Source organism: Symphalangus syndactylus, chromosome 1, assembly GCF_028878055.3.
Source record: "Symphalangus syndactylus isolate Jambi chromosome 1, NHGRI_mSymSyn1-v2.1_pri, whole genome shotgun sequence".
Lineage (NCBI taxonomy): Eukaryota > Metazoa > Chordata > Mammalia > Primates > Hylobatidae > Symphalangus > Symphalangus syndactylus.
Genome location: NC_072423.2, coordinates 78,963,379 through 78,990,137, shown reverse-complemented (window position 1 = coordinate 78,990,137; position 26,759 = coordinate 78,963,379). Strand labels below are relative to the sequence as shown.

At 42.9% G+C, this 26,759-nt stretch overlaps 2 protein-coding genes across 8 annotated transcripts in view; one reads left to right on the top strand and one right to left on the bottom strand.

The window, feature by feature from the left end:
* Positions 1–932: 932 nt before the first annotated feature.
* On the bottom strand, positions 933–23,937 carry PSMG2 (proteasome assembly chaperone 2). Its single transcript, XM_055239105.2, has 7 exons — positions 23,267–23,937; positions 19,598–19,769; positions 13,560–13,618; positions 7,693–7,811; positions 6,013–6,186; positions 2,052–2,172; positions 933–1,234 (listed from the first exon to the last, which is right to left on the bottom strand). The coding sequence occupies exons 1-7, from the start codon at positions 23,321–23,323 to the stop codon at positions 1,142–1,144; spliced, it is 795 nt and encodes a 264-aa protein (XP_055095080.1). The 5' UTR covers positions 23,324–23,937; the 3' UTR covers positions 933–1,141.
* Positions 23,812–26,759, top strand: part of LOC129460740 (centrosomal protein of 76 kDa) — a 269,467-nt gene continuing 266,519 nt past the window's right edge. For 5 of the 7 annotated variants that reach the window (XM_055239053.2, XM_055239056.2, XM_055239047.2 and 2 more), the window contains exons 1-3: positions 23,812–23,945; positions 25,307–25,462; positions 26,507–26,582. In XM_055239053.2, the coding sequence (XP_055095028.1) occupies positions 23,883–23,945; positions 25,307–25,462; positions 26,507–26,582 (295 nt within the window). In that variant the 5' untranslated portion in view covers positions 23,812–23,882. Of the gene's footprint in view, positions 23,946–24,111; positions 24,687–25,306; positions 25,463–26,506; positions 26,583–26,759 lie in introns of those variants that run through there. The other 2 variants (XM_063641292.1, XM_063641293.1) reach the window with 2 other exon arrangements.

The window sequence follows — 26,759 nt, the reverse complement described above, 5'->3', positions numbered from 1 at the left end:
CACTCACCTGGGGATACTGCAACTTAACTGGTTTCTGGTATCTTAGGTCTATAAATTGGTGTCTCTGCAGGGTAATGAGGACTGGTACTTCCTATTTTGCCATCTTGCTGATGTCAACCCCCATTTCATATTTTAACCAAAAGGGAAACAGAAATAGGCCACAGAATCCAGAATGATTTACATATCAAAAGGAAACCTTTCCGGAGTGCTGGGAAGTAGGGTGTATCCTTAAATATTACAAGCCCTTGTGTTACAGATGAGAAAGCCAATCGTACATCCCAAAGATTGGGGGTGAACAGTGACTGGTATGCAGCAGGCACTTGAAAATAAGAACTATTTTTATTATTTCTTTTATATTTAAATTCTTCTAAAATGGGGAAACTATCCTGGATTATTGGGGTGGGCCCAATGCAATCACAGGGTCCTTTTTTATAAGTGAGAGATTTGAAGATGCTAAGCTGCTGGCTTTGAAGATAGAAGGGCCCATAAGCCAAAGAATATGGCAGCCTCTAGAAGCTGGAAACAGCAGAACACAAATTCTCCCTAAGGCCTTCCTCAGGAGCACTGCCCTGCTATCACCCTGACTTTAGCCTCGTCAGACCCATTTTTGGATTTCTGACTTCTAGAACTCAGAAGTCAGAATTTAAAAGCAAATTTGTGGCTGGGCATGGTGGTGTAACGCCTGTAATCTCAGCGCTTTGGGAGGCCACGGCAGGAGGATTGCCTGAGCCCAGGAGTTCGAGACCAGCCTGGGCAACATGGCAAGACCTCGTCTCATTTTACTTAAAATAACAACGAAAATTAATTAATTAGTTAATTAAAAAAATTAAACTGGTGTGTTTTAAGTCACTAAGTTTGTGGTGATTTATAAGAGCCGAACTAGGAAGCTAATACAGAATCTGAAATTTAAAAAAAGTACATTTAAGACAAAATTACTTAGGAAATAAAATTTTATTGTACAAAATTTACATTTGTTGTATATGATGAAAAGCATGGCAAAGAGACCCTTAATCTTTTTTCTTTGATATTTACTGTGAAAGTAATTTCCTAATACCAGATCATACAATTTTTTTATATAGAATGTTTAACAGCTGTGTTGGTAGTAAGTGTTTTGGGTATAAGGTAGAAAACGGAAACTAGATCAAAATAGTGCAGGGGGAAGACCACTGCCAAAGAGTAATCTCCAAGAACTTGGTATTTTCCACCGTGAGGCAGATGCTGTGGGGTCATCGCTCTGTAATTGAAGAACAAAATATTTTAATCTTTAAACTTTACCACCAAATCTCCTTTTAAAGTGAATTATAAAACTCTCCTTTTGTGTTCCTTTTGGTTGACACTTTTATAGCCAGGTTTTATTGTTAAGGAAAATAAAGTTTGTCTTCCTGTCAACTGAAGATAAATTTCTTTAAGTTCCAAATTATAAAGATATACCAGAAAGGCTGTAGATGAAGTTTATTAGGGAAAATCACATTCAAAAAGAATAGGGGTTAAAAAAAAAATCAGCATCATGTGATTTGTTATCAATTTATTCTTGGCAAAAGCATGAATTAAAAAGCTAGTTACCCACCTTAGAAAGCAGCCTCATGAGGTGTTCTGTTATGCCTAAAGGCTAACTCACTTCCCTGTGTGTAATACTCTCATTTCATAATAGAGAAAAATATCAACTGTAATACATATTCAACAGCTACAGTACTGCTCACATAGCAATACTTTTTACTTCCCTAAAAAAATTCCTGAATTCCACAGAAGGCTTGTTTATTATTGCAAGACTGTGTCTGGCATAATTAATCTAACATGAATAGTAAGTACAATGAAAAACTAAGGATTTTCCTTTTTGGAAAGTCAGCTTTAATGAAACAAGTGTAAATAATAAGTCGGTTAACTGTCCTCTAATTTTCAAAAGTTCAGCTTAAACTAAATTTTATGTAAAGATATGTCTATATTTAATATAAATGTTCACTTATTTGGTCTACTTAGGTAGTATATAAAGTGCAAGTTAATGAATACACACAATCAGACAAAGAAGAGGCTTAAGCTATAATAGAACTTACAAGTGGTTTGATTATCTGAAGCCACTCATTAAGATACTCAACAAGACCTAATGCATCTGGGATGTTGTCCCCTTCTGAAACAAATTTCAGCAGAACTGCCATTTGGATTTCTTTAGAACAGCTACAAGAAATAAAAATAAGAATCAGTATTCTTTCACAGGTACAAGAGCTGACTCTAGTGTGTCTGTTTTTACAGCTACGATAACCTGCCTGGTTTAGGAAAGGAAAAGACGCCACATCATAAGATCACTTATCATCTCCTTTTGCCCCACACAGAGTTTTCTACTTGTGAGAGCAGGCCCCTGTAACACCCACTGGGGAACATGCACGACCATGCCTCACCCCACGGCTGCATGAAAAAGCAGCCTTTCTGTCCTTGGCTATAGCAGATAAGGTATGTTCTGATCTACTCCCCAAACCTACTTCAGAAGACAGTAATTTTCAGAAGCACCACAGCAGAGACTGAAAGAAAATAATACCTAGTTACTATCTAAAGCAGTGAGGGAAACTGTGGAAGAGAATGGAATCATTAAAGGAAAGAAAAGTTCCTACTTCTTCCAAAGACGTTAGTATGTGTTAAGCATTATCTGCAAGTTTTATGACAATCCCTGTAATAATCCTGAGGAAGCTATAATTAGCTCCGTTTTATAAATGAATCAGTTTGGAATAACGGGAACAAGGACAGACACCAGGATTCAGATTCTAGCTCTTTCAACTTACCAGATATGTTGGGCAAGTTACTTAACCAGGGGTGTTCCTCATCTGTAAAAGGGGGATGATAATGGAACCTACTTCACATGTTGTTGTGAGGTTGAAAGGAGGTAGTGGAGGCAAAATGCTTAAAACAGTGAACATATAGTAAACATGACAGAAGTATTAGCTACTCTTATGAGGGAACAGGTTTAAAGAGATTGAATACAGGCCGGGCGCACTGGCTCATGCCTGTAATCCCAGCACTTTGGGAGGCCGAGGCGGGCAGATCATTTGAGGTCAGGAGTTCGAGACCAGCCTGGCCAACATGGTGAAACCCCGTCTATTAAAAACACAAAAATTAGCCGGGCGTGGTGGCGGGCGCCTGTAGCTACTCAGGAGGCTGAGGCAGGAGAATCGCATGAGACAGAGCAAGACTCTGTCTCCAAAAAAAAAAAAAGAGATTGAATACAGTTAACATGCCCACAGTTCTATATCTAGTAAGTGGCAGAGATGGGACATGAACTTAGGTTTCTCTAACTCCAAAACATAGTCTCCTATCACACTACAAACGCCTCAAGCTAGTGATGAGATGGAGATACACCAATGCAAAAAGTTTACTGCTTGCCAATAAATGCAAAAATTATTCCTAACACCCTAAAACCCAGAACTGTGAGAAAAATGCCATGCCAAAACTTGAAAGCACGAGACTAACAGAGAAGGGAGCTACAGAAATAAAAGTGAGCCTAGTTCTAAGGAAGGAAAGGCACTGAGGAGACTCTGATGTGTACGTTTGGAAGTCTCAGATGATACCAGGCTAACTTTAGTTTCTGTCTCTAAAAACTACAAAGTAGAAACTGTTAGCCCCACTCACACTAGCCCAGTACTTGGTTCTCAAATACCTTAGGGGCTCTCAATCTTTGTATGGAACCACTATGAGCTCTGATGGCTCAGAAAATTCCAGTTCCTAAATGCCTCTGCTGTGATGGCCTTAGGCAAGGCTCTCGCCTGGAGAAGGCTGGCTCCCAGGCTGTGCTTGCATTTTCAAGGCTCTAACTTGGAAAGTGCAGGGGTATGCTCTTCAGCTTATCGCACCTCTTATTAGTTTGTAACACAGTGTGGGATAATCATTTCAATATTACCCTCTGGTCTTCTGTTAAAAAGAAAGGCAGAGGATGACTATTTTATTACTTTTTTATTTGGAACTATTTTATTCTGGTTGATACAACTGAGTATTTTAAATATTGTTTCTTAGGGTAAAATCTGCATTTCCTGAATGTTTGATGCTGAGTAGGTCTAACTTTTATAATACTTTCTGTTTATCAATGCTCACTTTGTGGGCAAGCTTATAGCTATCCAGAAGCTGTTCTTTGCCTGTCCTCATAGTTTCACCCTATACCCATGGCTTAGAATTCAGAAAAAGACCCAAAGAGACAGACTCCCGGACTCTTATGAGCACCACCCCTGCCCTCTGATCCTCTGCCCTGTATTTCCAGTCGCCTCGGCCTCCCTGTAGTCTTAACTCATTTCCTCCACTCAGCAAGACCACTGTGCTCTGCTTGGTATCCGCGCCCTGTGCTGCAGGCCAGAAAGTATCTCCAAGCAGAAAGCTGGGCAACTATAGACTTAAAATTTGCCTTCTCTTAGGGATGACAGCTGTGTGCTGCCTGTAGTCCAATGTCTGGAAAACAGTTGTTTCATAAATTCTGTCAGGTTCCAGTTTTTTTATGGCAGGAGGGCAAGTCAGATATCAGTTAACTCTGTCATGGTCAGAAGCAAAAGTTTAGGAGGTCTGATTGGTAAAGTAAGTGCAACAAAGTACAGAAGAGGTGGAGTGCAGTGGGAGTGCAGATGGGCAACTTCCTTGTCTAGAAGACTGGAAAAGGCAAGACTGCAGACAGGAGGTGAAGGGTAAGTTGACTCTTAGAAAGGAGGTGGGTGTTTGCCAAGGGGTACAAGAGAGGAACAGGGAACAAAAACACGAGGGAAATGAGAAAATCCTGAGATGAGTGAAAATGAAAACACAACATGTCAAATCGTAGGGCATGCAGTGAAAACAGCGCTAAGAGGAAAAGTTACAGCTGTAAACACATTCAGTAAAAAAGAAAAAAAAACTTTTAAATCAATAACCTAAGTTTACACTTTGGAAAAGAGAAAAAAGAGCAAACCAAATCCAAAGCTAGCAGAAGAAAATAATGATTAGATAAGAGAGAAATAATAGAGAATAATAGAATAATAGAGAATAGAAAAACAATAATCAGCAAAATCAAAATTGGTTCTTCAAAGACAAACAAAACTGACAAATCTTTAGCTAGCTTGACTAGGAAAAAAAAAGACAAGACTCAAATTATTAAAATAAGAAATGAAAATGGGAACATCAACACCAATTTTACAAAGTTGGGAGTTATTATTTATGGGTACAGATTTTTTATTTAGTATGATGACAAAGTTCTAGAAGTAGACAGTGCTGATGGATGCAGATGCTGTGAATTACTTAATGGCACTTGACTGTACACTTAAATATAGTTAAAATGTATGATAAATGTATGTACATTTTGCATGATGTGTATTTTACCACAATTAAAAAAAAGTGTGCGTGTAGAGGTTGCAAAGAATAAGTATTAGAATCCCTAAAAAGTCACACAAAATAAAAGCATTAAATATGGCTTTTCAGAAACCAATTCTTCTGTAACCAAGTTTAAATCTTTCCCCTAAATGCAAGAGCTCTAAAATAGTACCAGTTTTATAAATATATTTTCTTTTTTTTCTTTTTTTCTTTTTCAGACGGAGTTTTGCTGTCTCCCAGGCTGGAGTGCAGTGGCATGATCTCCACTCACTGCAAACTCTGCCCCCCAGGTTCACGCCATTCTCCTGCCTCAGCCTCCCTAGTAGCTGGGACTACAGGTGCCCACCACCAGGCCCGGCTAATTTTTTGTATTTTTAGTAGATACAGGTTTTCACCATATTAGCCAGGATGGTCTCGATCTCCTGGTCTTGATCTCCTTACCTCGTGATCCGCCCGCCTCGGCCTCCCAAAGTGCTAGGATGACAAGCGTGAGCCACCGCGCCCGGCCTATCAATATATTCTCAAAGTTTCAGTAAGTAATCCAATACATTCCCTGACTTAATTTCATTTTTTTTGTTGTTTTTTGTTTGAGACGGAGTCTTGCTCCGTCACCCAGGCTAGAATGCAGTGGCACGATCTCGGCTCACTGCATTAATTTCATTTTTAAGTAAAGTGGGAAACAAATGAACAGGCAAACAAACTCACCTTTCATCATAGAGTGTTTTTGTGATACCTCCTCCTGGAATACGGATACAAAACTCGGAATCATCTATTTCAGGAATGCACCGGCTTTTTTCCATCTCTTGCCAGTTAAGGCTCTTTATTTTATTTTGAACACTTTTTTGCATGGAAGGTGTAAGTAGGTACCGGAAGGGAGTACTAGAAATAATCATATAGTTAACTTTTTAAAAACTCACAAATACAAACTCTAAGGCAAACATTGGTTCTTCAGCTAAAATTCTCTTGGTCTCCATATATTCTCCTGCACAGGCAAAACACAAGTTTCAGCAGACTTAAGTAAAAAATACTGCTCTGATTTGCTACTTATTTACTTAGGAGACAATATAAAAAGATAAAAACACTTACGCAAGTCCACTGCAAAAATTTCCCACAGCTTTGCTCCCTTCTGCCATGAAGCCTGTAATGCCTTTTGTGAAAGTTCTGGAAATTAGCTCATTTTGAAAGGTAACTCTTGGCTTATTGGTATTTTTTCATCCTGGTTTTATAGGTGTCTAAGTGATAAAAGTTATGATCTACACCACCTACAAAGGTTACAGTGAGCCAAGACTGCGCCACTGCACTCCAGCCTGGGTGACAGAGCGAGACTCTATCCCTGAAAGAATAAAATATAAAAAATAAATGATCTAAATGCTACATCTTGGGGCCGGGCGCGGTGGCTCACACCTGTAATCCCAGCACTTTGGGAGGCCCAGGCAGGCGAATTACCTGAGGTCAGAAACTTGAGACCAGCCTGGCCAACATGGTGAAGCCCAGCCTCTACTAAAATTACAAAAATTAGTGTGGCGTGGTGGCAGGTACCTGTAATCCCAGCTACTTAGGGGGCTGAGGCAGGAGAATCGCTTGAATCCAGGAGGTGGAGGTTGCAGTGAGCTGAGATTGTGCCACTGCACTTCTGCCTGGGTGACAGAGCAAGACTCCGTCTCAAAAATAAATAAATGAAAGCTACATCTTGGAGTATAAGAGTATTCCATATGTTATCAACTTTATGTGATAATGATAGCTTATAGTTCTATTTCTGGGATACTTTGTCTTACATTTAAGAGCTCACTCTGACATGCCAGGGAGCTACACTTTAGGCAAGTGGATTTCTGCAAATATCAATGGTTGCACGTGGCCAGGTGCGGGGGGCTCATGCATGCAATCCCAATACTTTGGGAGGCTGAGGCAGGCAGGCTGCTTGAGCCTGGGAATTCCAGACCAGCCTGGGCAACATATCGAGACCCTGTCTCTACAAAAAGTAAATGTTTTTTAAAAAATGGTAGCATATATGGAAATAACTGAAAATATTAATCTTTCAAAAGTTATCAACCAATAAATCTGGAGTACCTTTTCTGCTTATTCTCTTCAATTAGCTGAGCTCTGTGATGTTGCCATGAATGTGACAGGAAACACTAAAAACATGGTTCCCAAACTCTCTCTACACGATGTCCTCCCCGTGCCCCAACTCTACTAAGCTCACAGGAACTGAAAAGATCTGCCTAACTGTACTCCCTCCCATCTCCCGACCTTCTCTTACCCCCCTCTTTCTAAACTCCAGTGAGAAGAGGTAAGGATCTACATGGCTTTTAAAGTTTAACTTTTTAATAGAGAAATTATCATAGTATAAACCATATCAAAAATAACTTTCCAGAGGCAGGAACATACCTACGAAGCTGCAGATCATTACACTGATATGAATGACTGCTCGAAAGAACAATGACTCTGGCACAGCCACTGCTTTTCACCCAGGAAAGCAGTTTTTCACAGAATGGCTTTGATTTATACTTTGCACACCATTGAGGGAATAAAAAGAAAATCTACAAGTTAGTCTTAGAGCATACAAACATTCTATATACTATTTCAACTTTATGTAATGATATATAATTTATATATACTGAAATTATTTTCAGATCCACTTACTGTGCTTAAACCAAAAGTGAATGATAAAGAAAAATGAATTATCTAATGTATCTTTATAATTAAGAAATCAATGGCCATGCATGGTGGCTCACGCCTGTAGTCCCAGCACTTTGGGAGGCAGGCGGATCACCTGAGGTCAAGAGTTCAAGACCAGCCTGGCCAACATGGTAAAACCCCAACTCTACTAAAAACACAAAAATTAGCTGGGAATGGTGGCAGGTGCCTATAATCCCAGCTACTCAGGAGGCTGAGACAGGAGAATCACTTGAACCCGGGAGGTGAAGGCTGCAGTGAGCCGAGATTGTGCTATTGCACTCCAGCCTGGGCAACCAAGTGAAACTCTGTCTCAAAAAAAAAGAAAAGAAATCAATGAATCACGAGGAATCTAGATTTCAAAAAAATTCTATTGTGATGGACAAAGGAAAATTTCCCAGTTCTCTACTTAAGTAATCTATTGTTACCTAATAACCAAAACATGGTCATCTGTGAAGGGTTCTCGCCAGAAATTTGTGACCCGAATCTGGTCACATGGAAACAATCAGATGAATGGAGAATGCTCCACATCCGGCCCCGATTCCTCAAAGGAGTCAATATTGTAAAGAAAGAAAGAGGGGCAGGCCAGTTTTACTCTGAAGGATAACAACTAAAAAGATGTAACAGCCAAATACAACCTGTGAACCATGAATGGATCCAGAATTGAAGGATATTTTCGGAACAGCTGTGGAAATTTGAATATGTTGGATGATGCTCCTGAATAAATTCATTAAATGCTGGTTTTCTTGGGTATGGTAACAGTGTCCTTGTTCTTGAAAGATGTGTGTGGAAGTATGTAGGGGTGACACATGATGACACTGCTAGCCTACTTCTGGATTGTTTCGAAGAAGGAAACTGTGTACACGCATAGCGAGAGATCAAGCAGGTGAGGCAAGACGATCACAGCTGGTAAAATCTGGAATGTGGGTTATAAAATTTCAGGGGGAGCCCGCTTTATGAAAATTTTTCAAAGACTGCTCATAAAATAACTATTCAATAAAATTTAAAATGCAGGTAAGAAATGCAGGCTAACTTTTAAAGTAAGAAGGTAGTCTAGCATAGCGGTTAAAAGAGGCAGGTTCTGGGCCAGGCATGGTGGCTCACTCCTGTAATCCCAACACTTTGGGAGGCCGAGGTGGGCAGACTGCTTGAGCCCAGGAGTTAAAGACCAGCCTAGGCAATATAGTGAGACCCTGTTACTACAAAAAAAAAAAAAAATTATTACGCATGGCGGTGCACGTCCGTAGCCCCGGGTACTCAGGAGGCTGAGGTGGGAGGATCATTTGAGCCTGGGAGGTCAGGGCTGTTGTGAGCCATAGTTGTGCCACTGCACTCCAGCCTGGGTGGAGTGATACTCTGTCTCAAAAAAAAAAAAAAAAAAAAAAAAAAAAAAAAAAGGGAAAAGAAAAGAGGCAAGCTGTGGAGCCAGGCTGCCTGGGTTAGAATGCTGGTCCTGCCTCCCTAAGATCATGTGTCAGGCAACTGCTTAACCTTTCTGTACTTCAGTGTTTCCTTTGAAAAGTGAGGATATTAGTACCTATCTTATAGGACTGTCATGAGAATTAAGTAATAAATATAAGGTACTTAGAACAGTATCGGCGCAAAGAATCAATGCTCAGCAAATGTTTGCCATTTTGAAATCACTCTTGTGGCCGGGCAAGGTGGCTCACACCTGTAATCCTAGCACTTTGGGAGGCTGAGGCGGGCGGATCACAAGGTCAGGAGATTGAGACCATCCTGGCTAACACGGTGAAACCCCATCTCTACTAAAAATACAAAAAAATTAGCCAGGCGTGGTGGTGGGCGCCTGTAGTCCCAGCTACCCGGGAGGCTGAGGCAGGAGAATGGCATGAACCCAGGAGGTGGAGCTTGCAGTGAGCTGAGATCATGCCACTGCGGTCCAGCCTGGGCAACAGAGCGAGACTCCGTCTCAAAAAAAAAAAAATCAGTTCTTTACTTCCAGCTGCCAAAAATTTCAATTATACATTAAATAATTTCTCAACTTACACTGATTAGAAGGAAAACAAAAAGCCATGTGGCACAATGTAAAAATGTTACCAACTCTAACTGCAAAACTTTGGGTATATAATGTTAACTAAAGAAAGCAGTGATTCTAATATAAGAATTAAAAATAATATTAGCAGCACTACTCATGATAGTCTCAAACTGGAAATAATCAAATGTAGCATCAAAAGTACCATGGACAAATTATGGCTTATGTATACAACTTAACACTGCACAGAACTGAGAATGAATGAACTATGGCTACTTCCAACAACATGGGTGAACCCCGCAAACAGAATGTTGAGAAAGGAAGCTAGATGCTGTAAGTATATACCACAGAATTCCACCAATAGAATACTGACTAGGACGCATTATGGGGTCCTCTGGAATGCTGACAATGCTCTATGTCTTCATCTGAAAGCTGGTTTCACAGAGGGTTTACTGTGTGAAAATTCACCAAGCGGTATATTTATGATTTGTGCACTTTTCTCATGTATGTCATACTTCGATAAAAAGTTAAAATAATGGCTGGGCACAGTGGCTCACGCCTGTAATCCCAGCACTTTGGGAGGCTGCAGCGGGCAGATCACCTAAGGTCAGGAGTTTGAGACCAGCCTGGCCAACATGGCAAAACCCCATGTCTACTAATAGTAAAGTACAAAAATTAGCCAGGTGTGGTGGCGGGCACCCGTAATCCCAGCTACTCAGGAGGCTGAGGCAGGAGAATCACTTGAACCCGGGAGACAGAGGTTGCAGTGACCCAAGATTGCGCCACTGCACTCCAGCCTGGGTGACAAGAGCAAGACTCCATCTCAAAAAAAAGAAGTTAAAATAAAAAGTACTATGCAGTTAACCATGTCACTAAAATCCTGTATTTCTAACCTCCTGAAAAGATGATACCTCAGGTTATTCCAAAAAATCCCTCAGCAAATATTTACTGAGAGCTTCTCTACATGCATGACACTATCATACGAGCTGGGGATATAAGAGTAAATGACACTTCATCATTCCTTTCAGAAGCTTACTTTCGGCTGGCCGTGGTGGCTCACACCTGGAATCCCACTACTTTGGGAGGTTGAGGTGGGCAGATCACCTGAGGTCAAGAGTTCGAGACCAGCCTGGCCAACATGGTGAAACACCATCTCTAGTAAAAATACAAAAATTAGCCAGGTGTGGTGGCGGGCACCTGTAATCCCAGCTACTCAGGAGGCTGAGGCAGGAGAATCACTTGAACCCAGTAGGCGGAGGTTGCGGTGAGCTGAGATTGCACCACTGCACTCCAGCCTGGGTGACGAGTGAAACTCCATCTCAAAAAAAAAGAGGGCCGGGCACAGTGGCTCACGCCTGTAATCCCAGCACTCTGGGAGGCTGAGGTGGGTGGATCACCTCAGGTCAGGAGTTCCAGACCAGCCTGGCCAACATGGTGAAACCCCATCTTTACTAAAAATACAAAACTTAGCCGGGCACAATGGCACACGTTTGTAATCCCAGCTGCTTGGGAGGCTGAAGCAGGAGAATCACTTGAACCCAGGACGCGGAGGTCGCAGTGAGCTGAGATCATGCCATTGCACTTAGGGGAAGCTGAAGCATGAACTGCTTGAGCTCAGGAATTCAAGATCAGCCTGGGCAACGTGGCGAAACCCCACCTCTACAAAAAAATACAAAAATTAGCCGGGCATGGTGGTACACGCCTATAATCCCAGCTACTTGGGAGGCTGAGGTCGGAGAATGACTTGAGCCTGGGAGGCAGGTTGCAGTGAGCCAAGATCACGCCACTGCACTACAGCCTGGGTGACAGAGCAAGAGAGACCCTGTTTCAAGAAAAAAAAAAAAAAAAAGGAAGGATTGTTTAGGAGGGCCTTTCTGATGAGGAAACATTTAAGAAAACACTAAAGGAGGCAAACCCTTTGAGTCTCCAAGAAAATGAATGCTGGCAGAGAAACTAGTGGAAAGACTGAGACAGGATGAGCTTAATGTCTAACAACACAGGGAAGCCAGTGTGGCTGCAGGTTGGGCTCTGCAGAGCAGCAGTCTGGCAGAGCTCCTGTGAGCATGACTCTTGTTATGCTGGCTCTCTGCAAATGGGGCTCCTGCAAATAGAACGTTGAGTAGTGACTGAGGAACTGAATTTTAAATTTATGAATTAAACTGTAAATAGTTACATGTGGCTAGTGGCTACTGTATTAGACAGCATAGATATACAGCCTCATAGGCCACAGTAAGGGCTGTGAATTTCAAACCATCCCCAAAGAGTTAAAGAAACCAATGACTAACAGAAAGTCTTGAGTTTGGGCTGGGCATGGCTTACACCTGTAATCCCAGCATTTGAAAGTCCAAGGCGGGTGGATCACTTGAGGGCAGGAGTTGGAGACCAGCCTGGCCAACATGGTAAAACCCCGTCTCTACTAAAAATACAAAAATTAGCCAGTGTGGTGGCGTGTCCCTGTAATCCCAGAGGCTGAGGCACGAGGATCACTTGAAGCCAGGACGGCAGAGGCTGCAGTGAGTTGAGATCACATCAGTGCACTTAAGCCTGAGCAACAGAGGAGACTGTCTCAAAAAAAAAAAAAAAAAAAGAAAAAGAAAAAGAGGATAGCAGGTAAGAAATTACTTGCTAAAATACTGAAACTTCCTCCCCTTATGGGATAAAAGAACTGTCTGAAATTGGTTGGAACCAATATGGCCAAGTGGAGTCTGCAGAGAACAAGCTTGCTGGTATCGCAAGCTGACTCTCCAGCGCCACGTTTCATACTCACTCCCCTTAATTGGCACATGAGCCCTATGAGTTCACATGAAGAGATAACTGTGCATGCCCAAGGACCTTCCAGATCTCCCCTTTCCTTCCATTACTCACCTACTGATCTCAGAATCCACCCTCTGAACCTTTTCTAATAAAAACACTGCCTTGAAGCCAGCACAGGGAGGCAGATTTGAGCTCCACTCCTGACTCCTTGGGAGTCAATTTGCAATATAAAGCCTTTCTTGTCTCAAAAACCTGGGGTCACAGTGCATCAGGAAGCGAGCCCCTTTTCCTGGATCACAATTTTGAGTGAGAGGAGAAGCCACTGGAGGGTTTCAAAGAGAGCAGTGATGTGGTGTAAGTTTAGAGGATCGTCAGTGCTGCTGTTTGTGGGAGGTAGATTGGCAAGTTAGAGTTAGGGGCATGAAGATGACTGGTTTGGACTCAATGATAACAGTGGAGGAGGAAGGAAGTCGGATTCAGAATATTTTATGACACATACATAATTTGACATATACATAGTTTATATGTAGATGCCACCAGCTGAAATGTAATACAAATGGAATAAACCTCTAATATTAATATGCTTACATTTTTTTCACCAATGCTACCCGAACTGAAAATATGTAACACTCAAGATAAAAGCCCTACTTCCTTTCATATAATCATGAAAAGATGGTAACACATCTGAAATATTGTAAGATTATTTCTCTATAGAATCAGATCTTAACTGTACATATGGTAAAAACTAGTAATTTTTGAATCTTAATTCCTAATGTTACTTATTTTCTCATTACACTTTAATAAACAAAAAGGCAAACTACAACATACTAACCTTAATAAAAATGGATCTTAACTGTAGAGCCACCAGCTTTCTTGAAGGCAATGAATACACTATAAAAACAAGAAGAAAATGAAATCATATGATAGTAAAGTTATACAACTTGAAATTATTATGATAAATAAAAATTGAATTATAATACCTTTTGCATTTAAATATTTTCAGTAATTAAAATACGGAACATATATGTCATCTGGTTAAAATAAGACCTTTTAGAAGTACCTTAAAATGAGCCAGTGGGCTTTATTCTATGGAACAGATTCATTTCTGAAAAGTTAACTGTAAGAAAATATCAAAAATTATTTTTCTTCTGACTTTAACTGCAAAACCAGAGAAGTATTCCCCTGAAAATTTCTGGTATTATGACAAATAAAATCATCCTTAAGAAAACTGAGCTTTTTGGCTTTTGATATTCTCCCCTCTTGTCTCCAGAGAACAGCAACACTCATTGGGATTAATAGAAGGAACAGTAAAAGGTAGGAGAACGTTAGCCATGTAATAAAATCCTGAAATAGGTACGTGTGTTCCTTAGAACTTTTTAAAGGATCTGAAATAACATAAAATGTCGTGTGAGTCAATGTGTTTGTATTTTTTACTGGGAAAAGGATCCATAGCTTTCATTAGATTCTACAAGGGGCGCACTCTAGAGATGCTTAAGGCTTCCCTGCCCAACTTCACTTTTAAGAATGAGAAGTGGCTGGGCACGCTGACTCATGCCTGTAATCCCAGCACCTTGGGAGGCCGAGGCGGGCGGATCACAAGGTCAGGAGATCAAGATCATCCTAGTTAACACGGTGAATGAAACCCCATCTCTACTAAATAAAAAAATTAGCCAGGCTTGGTGGCAGGCACTTGCAGTCCCAGCTACTCAGGAGGCTGAGTCAGTAGAACGGCGTGAACCCAGGGGGCGGAGCTTGCAGTGAGCAGAGATGGCGCCACTGCACTCCAGCCTGGGTGACAGAGCGAGACTCTGTCTCAAAAAAAAAAAAAAAATTAGAAGCTCCTGTCTGAGTCAGGGACAAAATAGTCTCTAAGGACACAGGATTACTACCGCGCTAAGGGGTGTTAGTTACTATAAACAGATTGCAAATAACGGCAAATCCTTTGGTGGATCAGGTCTCTACTGCTACAGGTCTTTCGGCGATTGTCTATGGCTGGTGTGATGTGGTGTGACTGGGGGGTATGCTGAACTCAGCAAATCTAGCAAGCACCAGGTATATTCAGTCCAAAGGAAGTTTAGGAATTAGGGAAAAGGGTATAAATTTAGGGAAAAGAGACTAAGGAACAGATTACTCAGCCTCTAACCTATCTGTGACAAACACATGTAGTCCAATTCAACTGACCTAGGTTTGAAAAGAATGTAGCTGTAGGGGGTGGGCAGGCTTAGCTTTTTAAAATGTAAGCTACCACTTCTTCCGTGATAGCAATACTCTCCTTATCAGCATATCATACAATTCTTTTTTTTTTTTTTTTTTTTCTGAGACAAAGTCTCACTCTGTCCACCCAGGCTGGAGTGCAGTGGTGCAATCTCGGCTCACTGCAACTTCTGCCTCCCAGGTTCAAGTGATTCTTGTGTGTCAGCCTCTCAAGTAGCTGGGATTACAGGAGCACACCACCACGCCTGGCTAAGTTTTGGTTTTTGTTTGTTTGTTTTTTAAGACAGAGTCTCGCTCTGTCACCCAGACTGGAGTGCAATGGTGTGATCTCGGCTCACTTCAACCTCCACCTCCTGGGTTCAAGCGATTCTCCTGTCTCAGCCTCCCGAGTAGCTGGGATTTCAGGCGCACACCGTCACAATGGGTTAATTTTTTGTATTTTAGTAGAGACGGAGTTTCATCGTGTTACCTAGGCTGGTCTCGAACTCCTGAGCTCAGGCAATCCATCCGTCTCAGCCTCCCAAAGTGCTAGGATTACAAGCGTGGGCCACCGTGCCCAGCCTATGCAATTCTTTTTGTTGTTAGGTTCCTGTTTCCTAGTACTTTTTTCTTCTGATGTGATACATTATGAAAGCAACAACACCTGTTCTGTATTCTGCCCCAAAACATTAACCTTTTATCTAATCAAGCCTTTAGAGCTAACTCCAGTTACAGAAAATACAGGGGCTAGAACAACAAGCCAAATGACAAGGGGACGTAATCAGACAAATCAGAAGGTGGGACATTGTATAAAACAATACACCCAGTCTTTTCTTCAATAAATCGGTTTGTGATGAAAAAAAAGGGACTGCTCTAGAGTAAAAGAGATTTCAAGGGCACAGCACAACAATCGCATATATGAGGAGTCTTCAAAAAGTTCATAGAAAATGTGTACTTATGAAAACATTTTGCACCAAAATAAACTTGTACTGACTTGGTATAACACGCCTGAAAACGATCTGGTTTGAGGCACTAAGAAGGATAAGACATTAAGTGCCCCTATCAGAGCAACATGAATTCTGCTTAAACTGAAGCAAGAACATCAAATTTAATGGCGAAGCTTGGGTAGATAAATGGTGAAATCACAGATGCTTTAAAAGGGGCGGGCGTGGCGGCTCAGGCCTGTAATCCCAGCACTTTGGGAAGCCAAAGTGGGCAGATCATGAGGTCGGGAGATGGAGACCATTCTGGCTAACATGGTGAAACCCTGTCTCTACTAAAAAATACAAAAAATTAGCCGGGCGTGGTGGTGAGTGCCTGTAGTCCCAGCTACTTGGGAGGCTGAGGTGGGAGAATGGCGTGAACCCAGGAGGCAGAGCTTGCAGTGAGCCGAGATCGTGCCACCGCACTCCAGACTGGGCAACAGAGCAAGACTCTGTCTCAAAAAAAAAAAAAAAAGTTTATGAGGGCTGGGCGCGGTGGCTCATACCTGTAATTCCAGCACCTTGGGAGGCCAAGGCGGATGAACTGCCTGAGGTCAGGAGTTCAAGACCCACCTGGGCCAACATGGTGAAACCCTGTCTCTACTAAAAATACAAAAATTAGGCCGGGCGTGGTGGCTCATGCTTGTAATCCCAGCACTCTGGAAGGCCAAGGTGGTTGGATCACCTGAGGTCAGGTGTTCAACACCAGCCTGACTAGCATGGTGAAACCTCATCTCTACTAAAAATACAAAATATTAGCTGGGCGTGGGGGCGTGCACCTGTAATCCCAACTACTCCGGAGGCTGAGGCAAGAGAATCGCTTGAACCCGGGAGGTGGAGGTTGCAGTGAACCAAAATCGTGGCATTGCACTCCAGTCTGGGCAACAAAACTCTCTGTCAAAAAAAAAAAAAATACAAAAATTAGCTGGGCGTGGTGGTGAGCGCCTACAGTCCCAGCTTCTTGGGAGGCTGAGGCAGGAGCATCTCTTGAACCCAGGAGGCAGAGATTGCAGTGAGCCGAGATCCTGCCACCACACTCCAGCCTGTGTGATGGAGTGAGACTCCATCTCAAATCAGCCGTGGTGGCTCATGCCTGTAATCCCAGCACTTTGGAGACTGAGGCAGGCGGATCACGAGGTCAGGAGATTGAGACCATCTGGCTAACATGGTGAAACCCCGTCTCTACTAAAAATACAAAAAATTAGCCGGGCGTGGTGGCACGTGCCTGTAATCCTAGCTACTCGGGAGGCTGAGGCAGGAGAATTGCTTGAACCCGGGAGGCGGAGGTTGCAATGGGCCAAGATCGTGCCACTGCACTCCAGCCTGGGCAACAGAGCGAGACTGTCTCAAGAAAACCCCAAAATAAATAAATAAAATAAAATAAAACAAAGTTTATGGGGGCCGGGCGCAGCTGCTCCTCACACCTGTAATCCCAGCACTTTGGGAGGCCGAGGCAGGCAGATCACCTGAGATCAGGAGTTTGAGACCAGCCTGGCCAACATGGCGAAACCCCGTCTCTACTAAAAACACAAAAACAAAAAGTAGTTGGGTGTGCTGGTGGGCACCTGTAATCCCAGCTACTCGGGAGGCTGAGGCAGGAGAATCGCTTGAACCCAGGAGGCAGAGGTGGCGGTGAGCCGAGATCGTGCCATTGAACTCCAGCCTGGGCAACAAGAACAAAACTCTGTCTCAAAAAAAAAAAAAAAAAAAAAAAAGTTGTAAGGATTAAATGAATTACATGTAAATGCTGCTGGGCGCAGCGGCTTGTGCCTGTAATCCCAGCACTTTAGGAGGCCAAGGCAGACAGATCACCTGATTTTGGGAGTTCGAGACCAGCCTGACCAACATGGAGAAACTCCGTCTCTACTAAAAACACAAAACTAGCTGGGTGTGGCGGCACATGCCTGTAATCCCAAATACTCGGGAGGCTGAGGCAGGAGAACTGCTTGAACCTGGAAGGTGGAGGCTGCGGTGAGCTGAGATCACACCACTGCACTCCAGCCCAGGCAACAAGAGCAAAACTCCCTTTCAAAAAAAAAAAAAGTACATGGCATTTAGCTCATAGTAATACTCAATAAAAGATAGCTGTTATCACTAGTGGAAAGTATACAAATTCTAGGGGCTTTTGTTTTTTAAGATAGGGTCTCACTTTGTCACCCGGGCTGGAGTGCAGTGGCATCATCATGGCTCACTGTAGCCACAACCTCCCAGGCTCAAACAGTCCTCCCAAGTTAGCCTCCTAAGAGGTTGGGACTACAGGTTGGATAATTTTTTTCTTTTTCTTTTTGTAAAGATGGGGTCTCATTTTGTTGCCCAGGCTAGTCTCAAACTCCTGGGCTCAAGTGTTCCTCCTACCTCAGCCTCTCAAAGTGTTGGGATTACAGATGTGCACCAATGCACCCGGTCATGAATTCTGTTTTTAACCATTTACAGTCCTTTATCCTCTGAGGCAGTAACTAAAATTTAGTCTTGTGTTGACAAAGACATCTGTCCTGTAGGAAGTTCAATAATAAGGTCATTTCTCAAATGTACATTTTACTATCGCAAGCTAAGAACAATGATATGGTTAATAAGACACAAAAACCAAAATGCTTCTTCATTTGTCTTTCAATTCACCAAAGGCCTTTCAAGCTCTTCTGTCACCTCTGGATTTGACTTTAAAATGGTAAACAGAAGACTGAAAGATCACCAGAACAGTTAGCCATCAAAGGCAGTAACTGGGTGCTCCCATGCTTCACGATCAACAGGAGCTCTTCTCTTACTCACCTGGTGCTGTGCTGCATTATAACCAGTGTTCCCTGATTAATCAAGCCTGATAGTCCAATGAGGAATTACAAAGATTTACAGTATGGGAAAAGCCTACACCTATTAGTGGCATCAGGCAAGTCAATCTCTTTGAGCCTTATCTATACCATAGTATTATGGATCCTATAATGGATGAAGATGACTATAAGGATGAGGCTTAGTTGACGTAACATATATTAAACCTATAGGACTGAGTCCAGTGCAATCTACTTTTTGCCTTTCCATATTATTAGTGATGGTTACACATACCAGTAAGAACAGGAGATAAAACTGAGGATAAAAGGAAAAAAATCCATGTTGAAAAAAAAGGAAATTTAAAAATTCTATAAAAGATAGAAGTATGGGCTGGGCGTGGTGGCTCATGCCTGTAATCCCAGCACTTTGGGAGGCTGAGGCGGGTGGATCACGATGTCAGGGTATCGAGACCATGCTGGCTAACACGGTGAAACTCCTGTTTCTACTAAAAAAATACAAAAAATTAGCCAGGCACAGTGGCAGGCGCCTGTAGTCCCAGCTACTTGGGAGGCTGAGGCAGGAGAATGGCGTGAACCCGGGAGGCGGAGCTTGCAGTGAGGGAGATCGCGTCACTGCACTGCAGCCTGGGCGACAGAGAGAGACTCCGTCTCAAAAAAAAAAAAAAAATAAATAAATAAAAAAAGATACAAGTATGATCTTATTCTCAACCTTCGTAAGAGTTGCCATTTACAAGAGGCTAACAACAACTAAAACCAGGACGTAAAAGAATAGGACAATGTGATTGGGTTGTGAATTCTACACAAAGTTGGCACTAAGTAAACATTTGCTACAAAACAATTATCAATAAAGTCTATTTCTAATTTAAAACAACTCTACTTTGTAGCGGAAAAATACAAGGTAAAGTCTTACATACCTTCAGCATTTATACTAAGTTCTGTTGAATTTCCTTCTGCAGTTGCATATGGATTGTTTCCAACCATTGGCACAAGGCAATCGGTATAGAAGTAACCAATCTTAGACATATTCAGTGTAGAAATAATCAAATCCATTGTAAGCTGGCCAACATTTCCAACAGATACTGCTGGCTGAAATTATAAAAGATATGTTCAGTAAGTCACCAAAATTAGCAGCACTTTATTTTTTGAGACAGAGTCTGCCTCTGTCTCCCAGGCTGGAGTGCATGGCGCGATCTTGGCTCACTGCAGCCTCTGCCTCCTGGCTTGAAGCAATTCTCCTGCCTCAGCCTCCTGAGCAGCTGAGATTACAGGCATGCATCACCACACCCAGCTACTTTTTGTATTTTTAGTAGAGACAGGGTTTCACCATGTAGGCCAGGCTGGTCTTGAACTCGTGACCTCAGGTGATCTGCCTGCCTCGGCCTCCCAAAGTGCTGGGATTACAGGCATGAGACACCATGGCCGGCGCACTTTTCTAAAATACAAAATATGGGGACAAATTTGGGCAAAAGTTTATAGTTTTGGACATGTAGAATGTGAGTTTCATGTGACCTAACCATGTGGAGACATCCATTAGGTTGTGGAGCTCCTACATGTTCTGGGATGTAGGTAGGGATTTAGCAGCTTCATTATTTTAAGTCATGGGAAAAAGACAGAGAGTGTGTGTGTGTGTGTGTGTGTTTAGTGTGAAAAGGTCACTTCAACCTTTGGGAATGGGTAAAGACGCACTAATAAAGCAAATGGTAAGCAGACCCAAGAGTGCTTCTGTTCATACCTCATAGCCTTTACACTTGCTTTCCCACTGCCTGGAATGTTCTTTCCCGGATCTCTGTATGGCTGTCTCCTTTACCTTTTTCAGGTCTCTAGTCATTTGTCACCTAGGGTGAGTCTTTCCTCGAACGCTGTACTTAAAATTGCAATCAACCATGTACACACATCCTCACACTCACTTTATTTTTCTCCATAGCACTTAACCACTGTATATTTTACTGTTTTGTTTATTACAGGTAAACCACTCTCACTGGAATGTAAGTTCCATGAGGGCATGAACTTTTGTTGGTTTATTTTACTGCATTCCCAGTGCCTAGAGCAACAACTGACATGTAGTAGGCATTCGATAAGTATTTGTTAAATAGTCTCAAAGGTGGAGGACGCCCCAGCAGTTGTAGTTAATGAAAATCAGTATCTAGCTATGATGCTATGATGCTTTCAGTACTAATGTAACTATTGTCTTCTGTCTAAACTTTTTGAAGTGCTGTGGGCCAGGCGTGTTGGCTCACACATGTAATCCCAGCACTTTGGGAGGCTGAGGCAGGTGGATCACCTGAGGTCAGTGGATTGCACTCCAGACTGCGCAAAAAAGAGCAAAACTCCGTCTCAAAAAAAAAAAAAAAGTTAAGTATTATTCACTCTACCTAAACTTCTTCCCATTCCCTTACCAACTACATCTAATACATGCCTAATTTTTATTGAGGCTATCCCCCAAGTATCCTTTTAATGTAGCTCCTCCTTTGCATTCTTCCAACAACTTCTTTTGTTTTCTGTCCTTTGGGGTGTTCCCTCAGCATGTTCTCCCACTTTTCACTGTTGTCACCTACCAATTGCCTAGTTACCTCCTGTAATTCCCTTCTCAACAATTTTGCTACTTGGGTTAAACTCTTCTGTACCATCCTTCTTTTCCTCACAATATTGTATTATTCCTGTCAGCACGTAAACATGCTCTAATATCTTTCATTCTTTTTTTTTTTTTTTGAGACGGAGTCTCGCTCTGTCGCCCAGGCTGGAGTGCAGTGGCGCGACCTCGGCTCACTACAAGCTCCGCCTCCCGGGTTCACGCCATTCTCCTGCCTCAGCCTCTCCGAGTAGCTGGGACTACAGGCGCCCACCACCACGCCCGGCTAATTTTTTGTATTTTTAGTAGAGACGGGGTTTCACCGTGGTCTCGATCTCCTGACGTCGTGATCCGCCCGCCTCGGCCTCCCGAAGTGCTGGGATTACAAGCGTGAGCCACCGCGCCCGGCCTAATATCTTTCATTCTAAAAGGCTCTCCCTTGACCCTACATAGCCCTCTAACTGCAACCTCATTTCTTGTGTCTCTACATAGCAAAAATTCTCCAAGTCGTCCACGAAAACATAAGCAGAAACTTTATTTCTTATTAAAAAAAATTTTTTTGAGACAGGGTCTCACTCTGTCGCCCAGGCTGGAGTGCAGTGGCACGATTTCAGCTCACTGCAGCCTCTGCCTCCTGGACTCAAGTGATCCTCCCGCCTCAGCTTTCCGGACTCAAGTGATCCTCCCGCCTCAGCTTCCCAAGTAGCTGAGATACAGGTGCAGGAAACCACACCTGGCTAATTTTTATTTATTTCTTTTGTAGAGATGAGGTATCACTATGTTGCCCAGGCTGGTCTTGAACTCCTGAACTCAAGCGATCCTCCTGTACTCGACCTTCCAAAGTGCTGGGATTACAGGCGTGAGCCATCATGCCTGTCTCTGAATTAATGACTGAATATATATTATACAACCCAAATCTTTACTTGTTTTCTATCATTCATTCAACCCACTCCAATATGGCTTTCCTCTTCACCACTTCACTGGTAACTGTTTGTCCAGGTGACCACCATTAACATGTCGCTAAATCCAAACATACACTTTCTTCACCTTACACGTCTCTGGGCTACTTTTGACATGGCCACTCCCTCCTTTTTGAAACACTCTTCTCTGGGGCTGTGTGTTTTATGTGTAGTGAATAAGAATGACAGTTCCAGCTCTCTCCAGCCTTATGCCACTCCAAACAGTGCATTTTCCAATGGTGCCTTCTGGGTTCACAGGGCCTACAGCTTATTCTCTCTCAATGTGTCATTCCAAATTCTTGGCAGTCTTCAAGTCCCCCATGCTTACTGACTCTGTTTTAGACATCCATCTTTCTGAAACGCCTACTTTCCCCTACTCCCAGCCCACAGCCCCTCCATCTTTTACATACTACTTCCTCTATAAAGCCTTTCTTAACAAGCCATCTGTCCCTCCCCTCCCAATTATCTCAGGGCCTTTCTATATCCTTTCAAGCTTCTAGCCCAGCATTTACTGCTCTTACTGATTACACGTTTCCAACTACATTGTAAATTCTTTGAGTCCACGCACCTAGTCTTACTCCAATACTCGCACATAACAGACTTTATTAAAAACAATGAATGAATATGAAGAGCGATAAAACTGTGCTAACTACCGGCAAGAGTTAACGTTTATTGCCCTATGAGTAGTTCTCCGGTTAACGATCATATGCTAGCTTAAGACTAATTCTAAAACTAGTCGTAGAAAGACTTTCTAAGATAAAACTGAAGGATGCCCTGCAAAACGTAAGTACAGTGTATCTAGAATGTAGGAACACATCACGTTTTACGGGAAACAGAGACTACAAATTGTAAACTTGACTACGTTTGGTTTTACAGCCGACAAAGGTTCTATTTGGACGGCTGCCTCCGGCTACAACCTGTTTTTTCCGGCCAAGAACCTGAAACAGAAACTAGTACCCTCTTTCTCCCGTGGCACCGCCAAACACCCCGCGTCGGGGTGGCGACACCGCAGGGGACTCGCGAGGCAGCAGCCCCGAGCGCAAACGGAGACTCACCATTAGGAGGGTGAAGCCGGCAAGGTCGGGGGCCGACTCCCCGCAGGGAACGAACATGGTCGCAGTGGGGTGGCCAGCAGGTACTAAGCGCGGCCCTGGAAAGAACGAGGGCAGCGGGAAGGCGGAAACCCGAGTCCCCGGAGCCTCGCGGGGCGCGGGAGGGTCCTTTGAGTCCCTGGGCGCCGGGCCCTGAGGGCCCGTCCAGCTAACTGCCGGTTCAGAGGGCGGAAAGAGGCCGCCGGGTGGCCGCAAAGAGGGGCCAGCAGCGCTTTCGGAGACCCTGGCAAGCAAGGCGATGGGGTGCGCTGAAGTCTCGGGGTGCGGGGCCCGCGGGGAGGTGGAGCGGCGGGCGAAAACGATCAGGCAGCATGCGGGCCAGCCCCGAGCCTTGTTTGTCCGCCACTGTTTGAAAACAGTTGGCGCCGCCGCCGCCGGGGCCTCAGTTCCAGGTCAGCCCCCGGCCTGACGCGGCGTGGCGTCCCCCGGGAGCTGCGCTAGGCGAACGGCTGAGGCGCTTTGTGTGCCAGTAGCTCCTAACGCTCCCTGGCCCGGCTGGGGCCCCGCAGTAAGGGCGTCTGAGGCGGAGAGAAGCGGTGGGGAGACGCCGGCTGCCAGCATGTCGCTGCCTCCGGAGAAAGCCTCCGAGCTGAAGCAGCTCATCCACCAGCAGCTGAGCAAGGTGAGAGTCGCGGGTGCTGGGAGAGACCGCCGGGCCGAGCCATAACCTTTCCCTCCTGCCCAGCAGCCCCGGGCCGACAGCGGCATCTGCTTGCCGGGACTCTAGCGAGGATTGTGGGGTGCGCAGCGCGGAGTGGGCAGAGCTTTGAGTTTGAGGCAGGAGAGCGTCCTAACCTCCGAGAAAGAAAACGAGCCGAGCAGGCGCTAGCAAGATTCTGGGCCCATAGAACGAGCGGTCTTGGCGTTTTAGGACGGCCGTGAGAATGAAGCGCTTAGCGAGCGACTTCTGGCAGTCGGATCGAGTGTAAGTTGTATTTGGAGATTTATATTCTGCTGTAAGGTATCAGGATTTTTTTCTTTCTTGAGACGGAGTCTCTCTGTTGCCCAGGCTGGAGTGCAGTGGCACGATCTCGGCTCACTGCAACCTCCGCCTCCCAGGTTTAAGCGATTCTCCTGCCTCAGCCTCCCGAGTAGCTGGGATTACAGGCGCGCGCCACCACGCTCGACTAATTTTTGTATTTTTAGTAGAGACGGGGTTTCACCATGTTGGTCTGACTGGTCCCGAACTCCTGACTTCGTGATCCGCCCGCCTCGGCCTTCCAAAGTGCTGGGATTACAGGCGTGAGCCTCCGCGCCCGGCCAATGTCAGGGTTTCTTTACCGCTGAAACGTGGGTATCAGCGAAGTTGAACCAGGAGCTTCAATCAGAAATTCTCAAGTCATGGAAGAGAAGTTACTAAAGGGTTTGTAATGACGGAATTTGTTAATATTTCGGAGCTCCAGAAGAACCTCCAGTTTCTGCAGCGCACGCTCGACTGAGTGCAAGATGCTGAAGTGATAAAAGCGACCGTTTATGGTGCCCTTGTGTGCCAGGTGTCTAGCGTCTTTAATCCTCACAACACTATTGTGAGAGGGCACTACAGTAGGTTTTTCCATTCTTATCGGTGACGAAACAGATTTATAAAGGGTAAATAAGTTGGCTCGAGGTTACACATCTACTAAGTTGAAAGCTGGTAAGATTCCCTTATCAGTAGCCAGATCAAAGTATGAAAGTGATAAGATCATACTTTGATCTGCCTACTCCTAGTCCGTGTTCTTTTGATTATACTATACTCCGTCTCAGAAGATTCCTTTTGGTTGAGTGTTATTTGTGGAGAAATGGTAACAAAGGTGCCAGATAACCAGTGGAGACTATTTCTAGAATTTGTACTCAAAAGATTCATTCTTTAAAAGCTTACCTTTGTTCCCATTCAATTGTGGTAACAATTGTGCATTTACTATTAGCTGGAGAACCCTAAAACTTCAGAAGCAGTATTTGATTGCTTTGTGATGTTATAAATTGTAATGTGAGTTTTCTACCTAGATGGATGTCCATGGCAGAATAAGAGAAATCCTTGCTGAGAGTATACGGGAAGAATTGGCACCTGATCAACAACATTTATCAACAGAAGATTTGATCAAAGCCCTTAGACGTCGAGGAATCATTGATGATGTGATGAAAGAACTTAATTTTGTTACTGTGAGTAATCTTTTAGGGAAATAAATGAGAGTATATGTATATACTAATGCATAAGACTGTTTATAAGGTTCCGATGTGGGGCCTTTGCTTTTAGTAAAACCACTTTTAAGGTCATTCTGTTTACTAGTGTCCTTGTTTCAGTATAGGCTAGCTCTGCCCTTTGAATATACCAAATAGTTTTGTGTATCAATGAAATTTGTGTTATATATCATATTCCTGTCTCTACAGTGACAGAATTTTCTCTTATTTTCTAGGTCTATAAATTTTGAATATACATACTTTAGTCAAATTAGTTCACCATAACAAAGTTCTTTTTCACTATGATCTGTAACTTTTTTAGATTAAGCGTATTTTTAAAATAAGCACTCTTTTGGGATTATATTCTCTATGATTAACAAATTACAAATTTCTTTAAGAAAATAATTGACTGCATAAGAGTCCTCAAATTTTTTAATACAAATAGGTCAATAATGGGATGATAGTCTCAGTGCCCAATTAGTAAGTAGGCCTTCATTTGAAAATGAGGCAATAATGAAAACTGTGACCTCAATACTGGGTAATATAATGTGAAAATTGGATGGACTTCATAATACAATAGGGAATAAGTATTTTAATACAGCACCTTTTTTTGGTTTTTGAAGTTTATGAACCCATTTGTTATACAAATTGACCTAATAACAGCTTCTCCTCTGTGATGACACTTTATTAAAATCAGCTCATGGTGGAATTATAAGCCAACTGTTATATAAGGTTTACAGAAAGTTTAACCTTGTTGAAGGTATTAAGGATTTGCTTTTAGCTTTATGTGGATAGTATTACTTGAAGACAGTTTAATTCCTTAGCATTTGATTTTAGGAGTGACCAGTTTACATCATCTTTTATGCAGGCTTTTATTTTCATTAATTAGGCTAGGAAAATAAGGGGTTCTTTGAAAGGGCCTTAGCCTGTTGACTTTAGGTTCAGTGCTTAGTCATGTTTATTGACATTTCCTTAACCTATAATTGTTTTCTAATTTGTTTTGATTTTTTTTTCCTGCCTTTCTAGGACAGTGTTGAGCAAGAACTCCCTTCCTCTCCAAAACAACCTATTTGTTTTGATAGACAATCAACATTAAAAAAAAGTATGTATATTTTAACATTAATTTAGTTGTGGTTAATAGTAAATATTGATGTGATGTAGTCTTTGGTATTTGATAGAAGACATTTCCATTTTTTCCCCCCAAAATAAAATACTTAAAATTTTATGGTTAGCTAAACCATAGATTGTTTTGCATGAAGTATATCAGAAGAGTTAATGT